This window comes from Eurytemora carolleeae, unplaced genomic scaffold (genome assembly GCF_000591075.1).
Source record: "Eurytemora carolleeae unplaced genomic scaffold, Eaff_2.0 scaffold96, whole genome shotgun sequence".
Classification (NCBI taxonomy): Eukaryota; Metazoa; Arthropoda; class Copepoda; order Calanoida; family Temoridae; genus Eurytemora; species Eurytemora carolleeae.
In genome coordinates this window covers 394,765-411,881 of record NW_019396134.1, presented here as the reverse complement: position 1 = coordinate 411,881, position 17,117 = coordinate 394,765, and the positions used below count along the sequence as shown (strand labels likewise).

At 31.1% G+C, this 17,117-nt stretch overlaps 1 protein-coding gene across 1 annotated transcript in view; it reads right to left on the bottom strand.

Moving 5' to 3' along the window:
• Positions 1 to 17,117, bottom strand: part of LOC111695967 (uncharacterized) — a 59,342-nt gene that overhangs the window by 29,376 nt on the left and 12,849 nt on the right. Inside the window, exon 6 of the mRNA XM_023465460.1 lies at positions 15,038 to 15,362. Within this exon, the coding sequence (XP_023321228.1) occupies positions 15,038 to 15,362 (325 nt within the window). The remainder of the gene's footprint in view (positions 1 to 15,037; positions 15,363 to 17,117) is intronic.

Here is a 17,117-nt window from a genome sequence, read left to right as displayed (position 1 = left end):
GAAAATGCGAATCAAGTCACATAGATAAAAAGATTAAAGGGATTGTACGCGTAATTTCAAATGACCCTCCAGGCAAAGATTGCAATGCCCGATACACACGGAAAACAAGAGAATCCTTGAAAGCTTTGTCTAATAAATCATGAATTAAAAATCAATGTTTATAACTTTGAAAACAGATTATTTTAAACTGTGCATTGTTTCTCTCAAGAAAAAGATGGTTTGCACATTTATAAGGAAAACAAATAGGAATTGTTATGAATCGTGCATTGTCGTCTTTGCATGGAGGGTTACTTGAAAATACGCTTACAGGCCCTTTAAATTTAAGTAAAAAACTAATAGTTTCAATTTTATCTCTTTTTCCTTTTTGAAGACTCCTAGACTATAGATTTTTACTGGTAAAGATAGTTAAATATATGCTTTGACGAACGCAAAGAAATTTGCTTCAAGGTCAAGTGGGAACAAAAAACAAAGGTGAAATATACAAGCGTGTATTTTGTGTATACACTTTAAGCTTTGAGGCATGCTAATTTGTTATTTGCAAGCCTAACTCAGTTTTGAAATTTGAACTGAGATAAATGAAAGATTTTGCATTTAAAGCTTTATCTGTCTATCTATACATCCCTAAAAACCGAACAAATTACTTTCTTACTAAGGAATTGAGTCTTTGCCACAAACTTTGATTTTCTTATGAAACCTGGTGGTGTAAACCTTTGATATTTCAAACTTAGAATATTTTATCTAACATAATTTAAAGTTTGAAATATCTAAGGTTTACGACATTGGTTGTGAAGATAAAGGGGTAAAGCAAATCAGAGTTTGCGACAAATACTTTTTTTAACACTTGTCTGATAAATTCGATTTAAATAATTAATTATTATGTTTCTATAAAATTAAATGAATAAAATGAATAAATTAAAGATTTTATTGTTTGGTTGTGGTTAATTTTAAGTAAAACTCAGAGCTATTTTGCATTTTTGTTTTCTAATATCTAACATTTTAATTTTTCGCCCAATTCTCTTAAAAAGTAATGGATATATATATTTGTATTAAGAGGTTCCGTGATCTTGGCATTTGTTATTTAAAATATTAACGTTCATTCATTCTNCTTTCCTTTCATTCCCTTCACTTCCCATACTTTCCTTTCATTCCCTTCCCTTCCCATACTTTCCTTTCCTTTCATTCCCTTCCCTTCCCCTACTTTCCTTTCATTCCCTTCACTTCCCATACTTTCCTTTCAATCTCTTCACTTCCCATACTTTCTTTTCATTCCCTTCACTTTCCCCTACTTTCCTTTCCTTTCATTCCCTTTCCTTCCCTTCCCCTACTTCTTTTATATACTTTTGCTCCCCGTATTATCCCCGTAGCTAACCTCCCGCTTTACCACAACCTCAACCTACTTTCCTACTCATCTCTTTTTTTCATTACATTCCCTACTCCCTCCACTTTCATTAATAATCTAACATTGTCCTTCAACCTACTCTCCAATAAAATCCACTATTTCTTCGGTCAGAGTACTTGAGAGTACTGCAGTATTTACCGAAAGATTAGTTAGTGAGAACCCATTGTTCCCACCCTTCCGGGGAGGGGGGGACTCAATATTTTTGGACATTAGTCCAAGCGGTTGGGACACAGCTCCTGTAAGGGGCTGAATTCTTTCTTGAAATCATAGTTATTCATTTTTCTGGGGGTGGGGTCAGCCCCCAACATCCCCCCCTTACTTTTGTAGATGTTAGGTACTTGCCCAAGGGATTTTCCCCAAGTGGCAACTTACCAACTGTGCAACTTCCCAAGTCTGTCCTAGCCGCAATGCTTGGCCCCTCATTGCGGCGCCTCAGAGGGCCTAACCTAACCTTTGGGAAGTTGCCGCTTGGGAAATTGCACATTTGGGAAGTCACCCTTGGGAAAATGCCTTTGGGAAAGTACCTAACACCCTTATGTATACTTGTACGTACTTAATACTCCCTTGTATATAACACACCTAAAATTCCTGGCCTAATCATTCTCTTTCCTCCCCCTCTCTTTACAGTTACACCCTATTAACCTTTCCCTAAAACTCCGCTGAAATGGTCAAATTGTTTCTTGAAGGTCAGTTTGCTCAACACGAAAGCTTATGTTAATAGAAAGAATAATTTCTTTACAAATATATCTTTAAGAAAGTTTTACCTTTCTCTCAGCTTTTGGAGAGCCATCTAGTGACTAAAATGTGCATTAAAGAAGTTGAATTCAACTTTTTTCGGAGAATAGATAATTTGGCAAGTTTAGACAGTAGGCCATAGAAATTTAAGTTTTCCAACAACAATACTTGTATCTTAAAAACTTTGTTTCTTTATTTTTAAAACATGCCATGTTAAAAATTCAATAAACATGAAAATCAAATGCTTTTTATCAGTCAAAATGTCTGCAATCACAATTTTTCTATTTCCCAAAGAACATTTACTAAAATGGCTCAAATTCTTATTTATAATTGTTTTTCTCGCATATTTTTGCCATAATCTTCAATTTTAAAAGCTTTTGAAATAAGGTCGAAAGTTTTGGATTAATAAACTTTAATTTTAATGCGACCGTGTGATATTCCATAAAAACAGCTTACTCGTTTTTCCGCGCAATCTCTTATTGGCTGATTTTAAGCGGCTTTTTATTCATGTATCCAATACTACAGTTAGAGCCATAAAACCTTGTAATAAAAAGACGACTGTTAGAATCAATTTTTAATTTTTTAAGTCTAATGACCATGAAATTAAAAAAGCATTTGTGTAGTGCATACAAATTCATTTCACTTCATAAATTGCTTTTAAAATTATACAGGTAAAACAAAATACACATATGATTGCCTAAATTTTGTCTGCAGATTTCTGGTTCTAACTTTAAACATTTGAAATTGTCACGTGAAACCAATTAAACTCTTGTTTTTAAGCTACGAGGTTGCAAAGATGTACCTCTATTTTACATAAGATGCCATATGTTTATTTAATAATTTTGTTTTAAGTACGTGAAATGGCGTGAATTATATGTGCGCGGCAAAACTTGTCTAAAAGTAATCTTATCATTAATCTTCTGTTTCTTAAAAACTTTCTTCAACATAATTTCTTTTGTGTCAAATAAGATATATCATAAAAGGTAGTTTTACTCGTTTTAATACATTTCTTTTTGTTTGTATCCCGTACTCTGAACCAGTTAAAGGGCCGAAATCATTTTCTGGACAGGACTGGTGCAATTTACATAATTTTGCAGACCTTTGATATTTCAAATTATGAATTCTTCTGAATTTACGTCAGAGTTTCAAATATAACGGTTTATACATCAGGTTGAAAACATATTATATGAATAAAAATTGAATTTTGTAGTAATTAGTGACCAAATTAGTGACCGAATTTAATGGATTGGACAGGTCGCTGAACTACCTACCACCGGTTCAGTATCCTCAATTCAAATTTGAATCTGTGATTCTTAAGATTTGAACCGGTAGTAGATAGTTCAGTGACCTGGCTCAAATTATGTCCCAGTTCCTTAAGATAATATAAGAAAAAGGGCGTCTACTTGTTCCCCTTGTACAAGCCAGCTAACTTGTTTCCCTTGTACAACCCAGCTAACTTGTTCCCCTTGTACAAGCCAGCTTACTTGTTCCCATCCTTGTACAAGACAGCTTACTTGTTTCCCTTATAAAAGCCAGCTTACTTGTTCCCCTTGTACAAGCCAGCTTACTTGTTCCCATTCTTGTACAAGCTAGCTAACCTTTTCCCATCCTTGTACAAGCCAGCTAACTTGTTCCTACCCTTGTACAAGCCAGCTTACTTGTTCCCACCCTTGTACAAGCCAGCTTACTTGTTCCCATCCTTGTACGAACTAGAAATGATAAATGATGCNGCCAGCTAACTTGTTCCTACCCTTGTACAAGCCAGCTTACTTGTTCCCACCCTTGTACAAGCCAGCTTACTTGTTCCCATCCTTGTACAAGCCAGCTTACTTGTTTCCCTTATAAAAGCCAGCTTACTTGTTCCCCTTGTACAAGCCAGCTTACTTGTTCCCCTTGTACAAGCCAGCTTACTTGTTTCCCTTATAAAAGCCAGCTTACTTGTTCCCCTTGTACAAGCCAGCTTACTTTTTCCCATCCTTGTACAAGCTAGCTTACCTTTTCCCATCCTTGTACAAGCCAGCTAACTTGTTCCCACCCTTGTAACTTTTTCCCATCCTTGTACAAGCTAGCTTACCTTTTCCCATCCTTGTACAAGCCAGCTTACTTGTTCCCACCCTTGTACAAGCCAGCTTACTTGTTCCCATCCTTGTACGAACTAGAAATGATAAATGATGCGTTTAATTTAAGGAAGTGTAAACACATAAATAACACTAGCAAACGGGGATCTTTAAAGCTGTTTAAACTTTGCTTTGTCTCTAGTAAAACTGCAGAATATTTACATGATTTGCGAAAATCAAGAAGCTTGAGAAAATTGACAGTGCAGAAAATTTTCCTTAAGATTGTGGAAAAGTGATTTTTTCATATTTCCTCTAATTTTAAAATATTTTTTTTCTACCATCAAGTCGGATTTTTTTAAAAAGTCAATAATCATAACTTTTTTAGATTTGATTTAACGAGACAGTCGCTGGAATTTTAAATGACGCATTATTTTGAGAAAGGCATATTCGATATATACGATTAGCAAGAAAAGCTTTTAATTTTGACATTTTCCTACAAAGTTGCTGAAGCTGCAGTGCGCAAGTCACCCTCCAGAGACACCTCAATTGAAAATAATCCAAGAGAAGATGATGAAAATACCACGTATTCATAATTAGAAAAACCTTTGACGGGTACTGTTCTGAATTGTATTTGTAAATGCTACTTTACAAATGGAAAGTTTCTTGAAATTACGTCTAGGCAGTTCCTTTCAGGTGATAAAGTACACTCTCTGCTAAAGCCTACTATTTCTTCGGTCATTTTACTGCAGATCATTGCAGCACTGGGCATCATTGCAGTACTGTACAATTTCAAACAACTTTTAGGCAGGCTAGTACGCGACGACAAGGACTAGTGGTTTGCTAATTCTTTTATTTTTTAGATATTTGTACTTGAAATAAATCAGATTTTTTATTTCGGTGAATTTCGATTGAGTATTTATTTACCAATTTTTTATATAATCCTACACTTTTTCAGATTTCAGGAAAAAAAATTTTTTGGTCAAGAATTTTGTTATACTTATTTTATTTCACTTTATATGATTTTTTTATTTCATTTTTTCCCCATAGTTTAAATAATTGCCGTCAATTTAATTCACGGCGTTCATTCTGCATGCTATAGATAATATAGATAGAACTAGTGAAAAATTAAAAACTTTCCCGGTTTTAAATAACGTAATGAAGTCAATTTTTTAATATTTTTTTTATTTTAATTTTTAGTTCAGCTATGAGTTTTATACATAATTGTTAACTTCAAAATATTTCAGTTTACAACTTAAATTAATTTAAGACCCGGAAAAGTAAAATATCTCTCCTAGCATATTAATCCTAGCACAACCTTTACAAATTCTAATTAAGAAAAGGTTAAACTAGGTTTAGATATTTCAACTACGTCACAAGCTAGATCAGCCAAGAGTGAAAAGAAGTTCAGCGAGCAATATCAACTTCAACTAATCATCATTACATCGTAAAATCTATGAATGTAATAATATTATGAAGAATTTAATTTGGAACTCTTTCACCTGTCCTCATTTTTAGTTAATAGGGGTTAATCTCAAAACTCAAAACATCTTTTTAAAATCTACAATTCTAAAGAATCTTAAATCTCGCCACAAAATTTTCTAATTCCTATACCTTTGGAATCTAAAGTCCTAACTAAGATATTTCAAAAAAATTAATTTTAAATCAATGGTTTACACTACCAGGTTGCAAAGATATAGGGATTTAAAAAATAGAGCTTGTGTTCCTTTCTTTTAGTTTAATATGCAACAATGTGAGGAAAATTAAGATTACTAGTGTTGTTAGAAACTAAAACATGACAAGATATGTTTTCATCGTTATATTTTATTTGTAATGATCATTTGACGGACTTTCTATTGCACAAAAATATAAATAATGATAAAATTTACTATTTTTATGTTTTTTATTTTTATTTATATCTTTGTTTTGAGCCAAGGTTCCCGGGTTGAGTTCACTAATATCTTTTTAGTTCATCAATAAATATCAAATCATAGAAATTGTTTTATTTTTAATTAGACAACACATCATCATAAAGTTTTTTGTTTCAATGAAATTGAAAATATCTTATCACAATAATAAAAAATTTTATCATAAAAAATAATCATAAAAAAAATTATTTTGTCATAGAAAAAAATTTTATTCTAGAAAAATAATTTGATCATAGAAAAAATATTTGATTATAGGAAAAATATCTGAAATCAGAATAATCAAACAAATGTAATTAAGCATATACATTGTTTAAATCAAATTGTTAATGAACCAATACTGATTAGATCTTATAAGCTAATTTAAAGAATAATACAAACAGCCGCTATTATCATAGTTAATGTAAATTGATTTACTGACTGATTTATTGATACATCTATTGATTAATGAATTGATTGATTTATTGATTGATGATTGATTGGTGAATTGATTGAACCCAACCCTGGTTAGGATAGACATAGATTTGGCACAGCCCTCACTCAAATATACGAAACTGTGTACATGCAGAGTAGTGTAAAGTCCAGATTTATATTTATTCTTTTTCACGCTGATTCAAATGTATTGATTTAGTTGTCAGTCAGCCTTCACTTTCCAATCCGTTTTCATTCATCATTTTTTAAATTTCAAGTTCAAAAGTTTAAAAAAAGGTTGATAACGTTTTGTTTGATGGGGTTCGAGGTTTTTTTTTAAAACGTGAGTGATAAAGACTGCAGACAAATTTCGGTCTGGCTAGTTTAGCGTGATACTTTAATCTACTGGGTTTATCATAGATTAATAACATTACAGATAAAACACTAGATGTTCTCTTTTCAAGATTTAGGGTTTTTTTTCGATCACAATAACCCTAATACAGAAGTCCAAAAAAATTACTCCCATTCTCTTTCTCTGTCTTGAAATTCAACGCGGCATGCGCCCAACTCCTTTGGGCTTCTGCCGCATGGTTATTGTGACAGAAAACCCCTAAATCCTGAAAAGACGACATTTATTGTTCTATTTATATAGTCATTAATCTATGTGGTTTATATTTAATTAAAGAGTGAGCCTGGACTAATTTTGGTTTGCATGCGATCTGGACTTTATTTAGGGGGTAGCGAAAATCTGCGAAAATCTGCTAAAACCTGCGAAAACCTTTAAAAACCTTTATATGTGCAAAAATTCAAAATCTATTTAGAATTGGATCGGGTTTGCCAAACAAAAGGAAGCAATAATTTTCAAAATATGCGGGAAAAAAATATTTTCTGTTTTGCACAGTGTTTCGAGTAAAATGATTGCTTCTTCAACAGTCTATGTCTATACTCGCCTTGGGATTTGGAAGGGTGAGCAAACTTTGATAATTTGTACATAGTGACCCCGCGGCCAAACCAAACCAATGTACGCTCAAAAAACAGTGGTGCTCGTTAACCGAGGGCAATATTGTACACCTAAACTAGTAAAAAACTGTAAAACCACGATATAGAAATGATAGCCGGACGTTTCACCTTCTTGTCTTGGCGGCAAATGCTTACTATTTTATGTAAATTCTGTATTCTATTCATATAACATAAGAGTTGAGAGACGACATAAAGGTCTTCTTAGATTTTTACCCGCAAAGGACGCGACTTCAAAGACGACTATACAACATTTACAACGACGTTTTCCCATAGTCTTGGTTCCCAGCAACTTGAAACTTGTTTCTATTTTTCCAAATCTTTAATTAGACTATTAATATACTATAATTAAAGCAATGCACACAATTAAATCTTTAAATCGGTTATATCAATAGTTTTGGTCGTCATTAAAATCTCATACTATGTGGGTAGCTCTTTATCTATGGTCTAAGTGAGTATTAAAATCTCATACTATGTGGGTAGCTCTTTATCTATGGTCTAAGTGTGTATTAAAATCTCATACTATGTGGGTAGCTCTTTATCTATGGTCTAAGTGTGTATTAAAAAAGGTTTTTACACATTATTAGCTTTTCAGAAAGCTAATAATGTGTAAAAACCTTTTAATTGTCTCTCAAGTCTCAACTGTCATGTTTAATCTATCTATCTATTGTCCTGTTTACTCAATTTATCTATCTATTGTCCTGTTTACTCAATTTATCTATCTATTGTCCTGTTTACTCAATTTATCTATCTATTGTCCTGTTTACTCAATTTATCTATCTATTGTCCTGTTTACTCAATTTATCTATCTATTGTCCTGTTTACTCAATTTTACTGTTATACTGAGTTTTAAAAAAACAGCTAATTTTACTGCTAAATTGAGAAGAAAAAGAAAATAATCTGTTCACAAATGATTATTATAGCCAGCGCTTCCGTTGGATCCGCAATCCAATATAATCGTCAAGTTTATTGACGGAGAAGTAAACACGGAGCAATTGTATTTTTTCTTGAAAAATAAATAGCTTAAAGAAACTGTCGTTGTAATTTCGAGTGACCTTTTAATAAAAGAGGGACATACGCGATTCACAACGGTATCCCTTAAACCTAATATATCTGATCAATAATGTTAAATATATTGTCATTTTTCTACCTTTAACAGTTATTATTTCTGTCATATTCCTACACATGGTTTCTAAAGCAGCAATGCGCAACGCAACTCTCTTCGAAATCTTTACAATTGATAAAAATCAATTTTCAAACAAAACTTATAAGAATTCCATTGTGAGTCGTGGAAACTTTCTACATAAATTCCAGTTAAGCAGACAAAACCCATTTAAAGCCATATTTTTAATGAATTTTGAAATTTTTTTAATCTTATTTTGTCTGTATTTAACTACAAAAATATGGTAATAAGCTTTTTTAGTTTTTTTTGTTTGTTGCATTATTTAATTTTTTAAATTCTGTCTGTCGATTAGATTAAACTGGTATCCTACTGGTTTAAAACAACTGAACGTTTAAAGGTATGTGAAAGGGATAAAAATTAAAATAAAGTTCATGCATACTTACTTTTAGCACAACTACTTTTAGATTTACCACGGTTAAATTTATCCATTTTTAAGCGCTTTAAAAATCAATCTCAAAAGTTACTACATAGTTTTTCGTGTGCTTTCACTTACATTTTTCTTCTAAACGTAAGATAATGTTATGTTTAAGATTTGAAAATGACAGTGTACTGTGTAAGTTACACAAAATTAGGTTAACAGTTATTTTTGTAAGATCATTTTTCATACAAGATTCTTGACTTAAAAATCTTGTTAGACTTCCAAAGCGTCGATTATGATAATGTTAATTTAAAACTATTGTTTTTTCTTCAATTTCCTGTTTTATTTTACACTTCCCACCTTGGGAAGTTTCTAGATCATTTCACATTTATATTTCACAATAGGAAGAAAGAACATAGCAAACTGCACTGCCTTGAAGCTCCCCCCTCCTCCCATCCCCTCCCCTCCCCCTCCCCTACCTCAGGCAAGCTAAGCTACCCCTCTCAAGCCGGCCAACGCGCTGCCTGAGGGAAAATATTCTGCATAATATTTAAAAATAATATTTAATATTTCTAAAATATTAATATTTCAGAACGCAAATTTTTTTGTAAGTCTGAAAATTAATAAAAAAAAATTAAACAATCTTATATTTTCTAAATTTAGCAAAGCACACTTTTTTTAATGATTGCATAAGTTTTATTATTTGCCCTGAAGGGACACCTGGAGCGAAAAAAAAATATTTTTAGATAAACTTTTAAAGTAAATATGGTAAATATATACTCACTATACGACCTAAGAGATAACTGTCAAAATAAAGTTCAGAAAAATTCATTCATAATTTTTTTTCATTAAATAAACGCCCCCCTCCCACGTTATCCCCTAATTTAAACCTGCTAACCCTTCCTATGAACTCTTTCCTGTTTTATAAGGTTTTTGTATTTTAAATCCCTGCTTTAGTGTTTAAACTTTGTCCAGTTTTAAAGAAGTTAAAAGTCAATTTTAAGAAAATAAAAACTCAACTAGATTGTATCACAAATCCTGTAAACGCATCATACCTAAAACAATTTTCATGAAAAGTATTTTTTTGGGGCTCTGACCAACAACGTAAAAAGTATAATTTACAGAGTTACGGCTCATTACGAAAATAAGTAATTAAGAAGAAAAAACAAAAACTACACAATTTTGAGAATATCATATAAACATGTTGATGTTGTCCTTTTTAAAAATATTTTTATTTAAATGCACTAACTAGACTGATTTTTTTTTCTGCGGTAGTAATTTTTAAATCATTCTTGGCAAAAATAACTTATTTATAATTACACAGTTTACCATTTCATATCATTTTATTTTATCTTTCAAATTTTACTCAATAATCTGTTGGCGTTATTGAGCAATTTTTTTTGACAACCTTGAATATCCCCCGGCGTCCCATAGAGTGATTAGGTGGCTGTCTCATCTGAATGTGCAGAATGTCAAAACAAAAATTCTATAACTATGTCGAGCCTAAAACGCACCAGATGTTTTCAAAAATATTTAAAATTGTAAAAATTTTAGTCTCAATTTTAAAACTTTCCCAAATTTCCCAAATTGACACATAAATGAAACATAATATTTTTTTTTCTGGCCTAATTTTGACAATAGAGATATAATGAAGTTGAAAAATGTTTATTTTACTGATTTATTTCGCAAATATGTTAAATTTAAATGTAATCTATTCATTAGTTTCAAACTTCTAAAAAAAAACAAAAAATTTTTTTAAACTGTCACACAAAGGAACTACTGAGTTTTTGTCACAAACTCTAATTTTCAGACTTGTATTATTTGACCTAACAAAATTTATAGTTTGAAATGTCAGAGATTACGGACATCGGGTTACAATTATATAGGGATAAGAAAATGAGAATTTTTGGCAAAAAATTAGTACCTTTGGCAAATTGAATATTACAATCCTTATATCTTTGCAAATTGAATATTACAATCCTTATATCTTTGCAAATTGAATATTACAATCCTTATATCTTTGGCAAATTAAATATTACAATCCTTATATCTTTGCAAATTGCAACGTGACGTCGTAAACCTGTCTTATTTCTAACTATAAATGCTGCTAGATCAGATATAAAAGATATACAACATTAGGTTGCAAAGATATTAGAATGATAAGAATGCGGGTTGAGCCAAGTAATTAGTTCCTAAAGAAAGTCAAGTATTTCTATTTGATTGTGTAATATGAATAACTTGGTAATTTGATTAGCACTAATGCCTCCTTGATTTAATTATAATAAATGATGTATTTTTGTATAGATGTATACATAAGATAAATCTTTATAAAATATTATTTTCCTTTTAAAAATTTTATATATAAAAACTAGATAATATAGTTCTTTTCTAAGATTTAAAATTCATGTTATTACTTCAGACTTTTACATATTTGTTCAAAAATTTCAGACTTTTACATATTTATTCAATCTTATTGTTTTATTACTTTACTATAATGGAGCTTTCTCTACTTTGCACAACTTTTTCATAACTTTTTGGAGGTAAAAATGAATTTAGAAGAAAATAATTATGATTATATTGCAGGAAGTAATTTTGGATATTCCCAGAAATGCTTATTGGTGGGGAAAAGGGGGACGTTCCCCCCCCCCAGCTTGTCATATTTTTGAAATAAAATCGACCAAATTTTCTGTATAAAAAATTCATAGGGGAAATTTTTTTCCCAGGGGGGGGCATCATTAAATAATTAAATTATTTCACCCCTTGTGGAAAATATCTTAAGCCGCCTCTGTATATTCTAATTAAACCTTATCGATTAAATTAACTAATGTAAATATTAAATTGTTTTGATATATTCTCTCTTATATACGTTAAATCCTTCAGTGGAATCATTTAATTAAAAATATATTAGTTTACTATAAAAAATAAAAAAAGTACTGAAAGGGACTGTAATTGTAATTTCAAGTGACCCTCCATTCCGATTTACAACAGTACCCTTGAAATCTTTTATCTGATCAAAAATATGGGAGATAACGTCGTTTTCCAGACTTGAAAAGTGTTTATTTCTGATCATTTCTCCATTTCTCCTAATGATCAAGATATGCGCAAGTCACTTTTGCAGAGCAACTGCAAATGGTTCAGAGAAACAAAATTAATGATATCATAGTTCATACTTGATTTTATTTTTTATAAGGCCAATTACAATCAAATCACTTTGGTCATTTTCCCAAAGTATCTCTGCCAGAAATTGCTGCTAATGTAAAAAGTATTTTTCTAAAGATATATTTATTGTTATCAGTATTTATCGCAAACAAAATTAACTAACTAACAGTTAATGAGCAAAAAGCTAGACATGATGTGGCAAACATCCAGAAGTTAGATTTAGCTTAATCTTAAATGATATTGAAAAGTAAAGCAACCTGAACCATGGGGGGGTGGGGAACTTTGCCTCCTCTTTTATACTTTGATGAAAATATTAAAGTTTAAGTTTAGAAGAAGCTCTGATTGTTCAGATCTCAGTAGTCCGAGTTCTAAACAATATTCCCTGAGCAGTCAACCGAGAAAAACAATTCAGATTTCTAGGTCACCGTTTATCTTTCAAAACAACAATTTCAATTTCATTTCTATTTTCTGATATTTGAATTCAATCCGATGTATTTAGGCAGCTTATTAGTTTAATTTGAACTGTACAACTTTTATTATTGCTTGCATTTTGTGCATTAACTTACGCTAGCTGTATGTATGTACTGTACCAACTCGTGGATTTCTCGTACCGACCCGCCATGGCTCTTCGAACTCTACCGACGCACATATAGCATTTTTTGTACCAGCTCAGCTGCAGCTCTATGTCATGTACCGACTTTAGCATTTCTTGTGCCGGCCCACCCTAGCGGTAAGAACTGTAAGCGCGTTCTTTATCACTTTTTGTTTGTACCGGCATACCCTAACATACTATTGTACAGGACTAGCTAACATTTTGACTCCTTGCCCTAGTTTTTACATATATTTTGGTTTTATAATCTAAGACTTGTAAAAACAAAGAATTCTTTGCCACAAAATCAAATTTTCAAACCCTATTTCTAAAATGGTAAAACCCCGTTCTATGATATTTCAAACGTGAATTATTTGATTCAATATAATTCAAAGTTTGAAACATCTAAAGTCTGTGACATTGGATATAGGGATTAGAAAATTAGAGTTTATGAATTCCTTTCCACATTGAATAATTATTTGAAATATCTGCATGCTATTTGGAAACTTTGAATGGACGAAATAGACCAACTGTATAACAATCTCTTCCTGGCTAAGTTTACAAAGATTTAGAAAAATTGATTAATTTCTCTGTTGTGCAAAGGGTGTGGGGAGGGGGCAATCTCTTCCTGGCTAAGTTTACAAAGATTTAGAAAAATTGATTAATTTCTCTGTTGTGCAAAGGGTGTGGGGAGGGGGGGGGGGTTACCTGAAGCCAAAGTTTTTTGTTTATAATATTTAACAGATAAATCTAGAAAAATCTAAAGACGGAACTCCAATCTTGTGAGATGATTTAAAGTATATTGGATTCAAATTTTTCAATCAGGTTGAAGTGAATCTATAGTCTATATAGTCTACAACATTCTTCAGATAAAATGGATATTCTGCTCGGAGCTGCGTTCCTAATTTTTTATCATATTATTTTATTTTAAGAATATGTTTATATTTTATCACAGTTATAATTTTTAATGTTTATATCTAATAGTTGTTTTAAACCTGGTCTTAAAATTAAATTTTTGCTCTGCACTTTCTCTTTAGATTATTATGTTTCAGTTGTTTTGTTTCTCCCTTCGTTTAAATTGAAAGCATGATCTAAATATATCTCTACTAGGCTTTCAGGGGTCCCATTTTCTAGTAGAAATTCAAGCTGTTAGCCGTTACCATTATAGGCTGCATTTTTTAAATCGTATTTTGCGGATTTTTCAATTGAAATTTCCGAAAATATTTAACTTTTCTGTATCAGACAAAATGTTCATCTTTCATCACCCATTAACCTTCCCTGGGTAATGTGAAATGTCACAAAAAAATTGGACCCGATCGCGCGGTTCAGCCGTAATTTGACGATTATTAGGAACTGCAGACAGACAGGAAAACAAGTACAATATATATAGATATTAGATATATCTAAGATTGTCAAACAAAATTCATTAAATAAGATAGTTAAATAATTTCTTAAATATTAGTGTAAAGCATTTCTCTTATGAAGTTGATGAGTTATATTTCTATATAGCAAAAGAAACTAACCTGATTTAAATAATTATTATTATGAACACAAATCATGAAATATTTTATAAATATGCATTTGTGCTTGTACTTTTTAAATTCTGTTTTATTTCATTGAAAATTTCAATTTAATTTACAAATATTAAATGCATTTGAATTCTGTAATGCTTTTAACATTTTTAAATGTATTTTAAACTCTCTAAATGCACTTCAGGTTTTAGATAAATTAAATGTATTTGATTAACTAGGTGTACGTGTTGCATATTATTGATTATGATTATAATTTTTAACTTTTAATTTTAACATGCTGTGTTTTTATCATTGACTTGACAGTAATTAGATAAATAAAGTTAAAAACAAATTGCAAACCACTATGTCTATTTGTGCGTAAATATCTACAAATTAAAAGAACTGTTTAAGTATTTTATTAGTTTTTTTCAAAAAATAGGCAATGCCATTATCTTATAATGGGACTAAATAGTTTTCGATTTTTTTAATTGATTTATTTTTGGGCATAAAAATACCTTCACATTTAAATATACCAATTTTTAAATATAGTTGAATCACTATATCTTTGCAACTTGAAGGCGTAAACCTTTGTATTTCAAACTAATTAATCCTGGCAGGATTCAAAGATTTATATAATATTAAGGTCTACCACACCAGGTTACAAAGATATATGGATAAGAGTTGCATTGTTCCTACCTGGATACTCGTCTAGTTCAGGACAAGGGGAAAGATATCTCTCTTCTATCGGAGACAGTGGTATACAGCTCTCATCTGTTAGTGGAGAAGCGTATTCAACCTCATAATCCACCTCTCTTCTATCCCAATACCCTCTCCTTCTTCCTTCTTCTCTACCCCTCCCCTCATTTTCCTCTCTTCCCTCACTCTCCCCTCGTAATCTTCCCTCAATATCCCAGTTTCCTCTTTCCTCGCTTTCAAACTTTTCCCGCGCAAAGCTGCTTTTCCCTCCTTTGTTTTTCTCCTCCTTTATCACTTTCCCGTCTGAGAAGTCATTACCAAGCTCCTAAACCGACATCAACACATGTTATATTATACTAGCTTGGGAAACCAGCTTTGCCTGGACAATATAACCTTCTCAATCAAAGTAAACCCACTCAACTTTGAATGCTTTAAAAAGCTAAAATAAATTTTTTGATTCTACCGAGTTCACAAATCAGTTGAAGTGTTTCGGAGTTATGATTAGACATCCAACAGGAAGAACAACAGAGATTATAACTTTATATATTTAAAGACTATTCTGGCAACCCAGCTCTGTCTGGACAATTTGAACGTCTCTCATACAAGTCGACCAACTTAATTTAGAATTGTAAACCCAAAAGTACTTTGATGTATATAAACCATATTGTGAATGACTAAAATCTAAATTTAAAATTACAATTGCAATCGGTTTAAAACTACCTTTTTAATAAAAAAGAAAATTCTAAGATATCAATTCATTTTCCTCTGATTAGTTAGAGCGGATAGAGCTAAGATAATTCTGAAACATTAAAAAAGTATTGATCACGTTCTTTTTCGTTGTTTTAACAATTTTAACAAATAGGTTTTCTTATCGAGCAAACTTAATAACAAGTTCAATTTTTATTTTTTCTACCAAATTTTTGTTATGACCACTGACTTTTAATCTATAATTGAGCAATTTAATTGAAAATTTATTAAAAGGTAGATAACGGCAACATTTTATGCGCAAGAATTCACATTGCACATCAAAGCTGCATTTTCAAATTTTGCTCATTTATCAACATTGGGAAAATTATGCATTAAGTTTCTTCCATGATGTAGTTTAATACCTTTAGGAAAAGGAATTTACAAGTTTGTTAATATTCTAATTTTCTAAATTTATAAATTTTTTAGTTGTGTGCGTATTAATAGTTTAAAGGGAGTGTTCGTGAAAAATGAAAGAGGTTTTATGCTTGCGTCGAAAAATATTCGACGGTGATCGCTACTTATCTTACTTCTATCTGTTGCGTCATTAAGGAGAAATTGGTTAAACACGACTCATACCGAAAAATGTAGTGTCCATACAAAATTAGAAAGTTGCAATATTAAAATAAAATTCAATGATTATAAGTTGTAATATCTAAATGATTTTTTGGATTTAAATTTAATTATTTACAATCTGAGTCGAATATTGCAACTTTCTGAATTTTCTGATCAGGATGAAGTGCTCACGACTTGATGAACATTCATTTTAATTTCATCTGAAAGCAAATAATATAGATAATAAAATTCGCATCATTCTTAGGTATGAGTCGTGTTTACCATTTTCTTCTTAATGACGCAACACATAGATTAAAAGTAGCGATTACCAACTAAGAAATTAAAAAAGTTAAAAAAAAATTCTTACTGATTATTAACAAAGTTGTAATTCCTTTTACTAAACCTTTGGATGTTTTAGACATTCGTTTTGAAGTAAAGCAAAACTTTACTAAACTAGTTTAAAGAAGTTATACTTTTCATATGCATGCATGCATTAGGGTGGTAAACAATATATAATAGGATGGTTCAAAAACTTGTAAAGTAAACAATATATAATAAGATAGTTCAAATACCTGGACAATATATAATAAGATAGTTCAAATACCTGGACAATATATAAAAGGATGGTTCAAATACCTGGACAATATATAAAAGGATGGTTCAAATACCTGGACAATATATATTAGGATGGTTCAAATATCTGGACAATATGTAAAAGGATAGTTCAAATACCTGGACAATATATATTAGGATGGTTCAAATACCTGGACAATATATATTA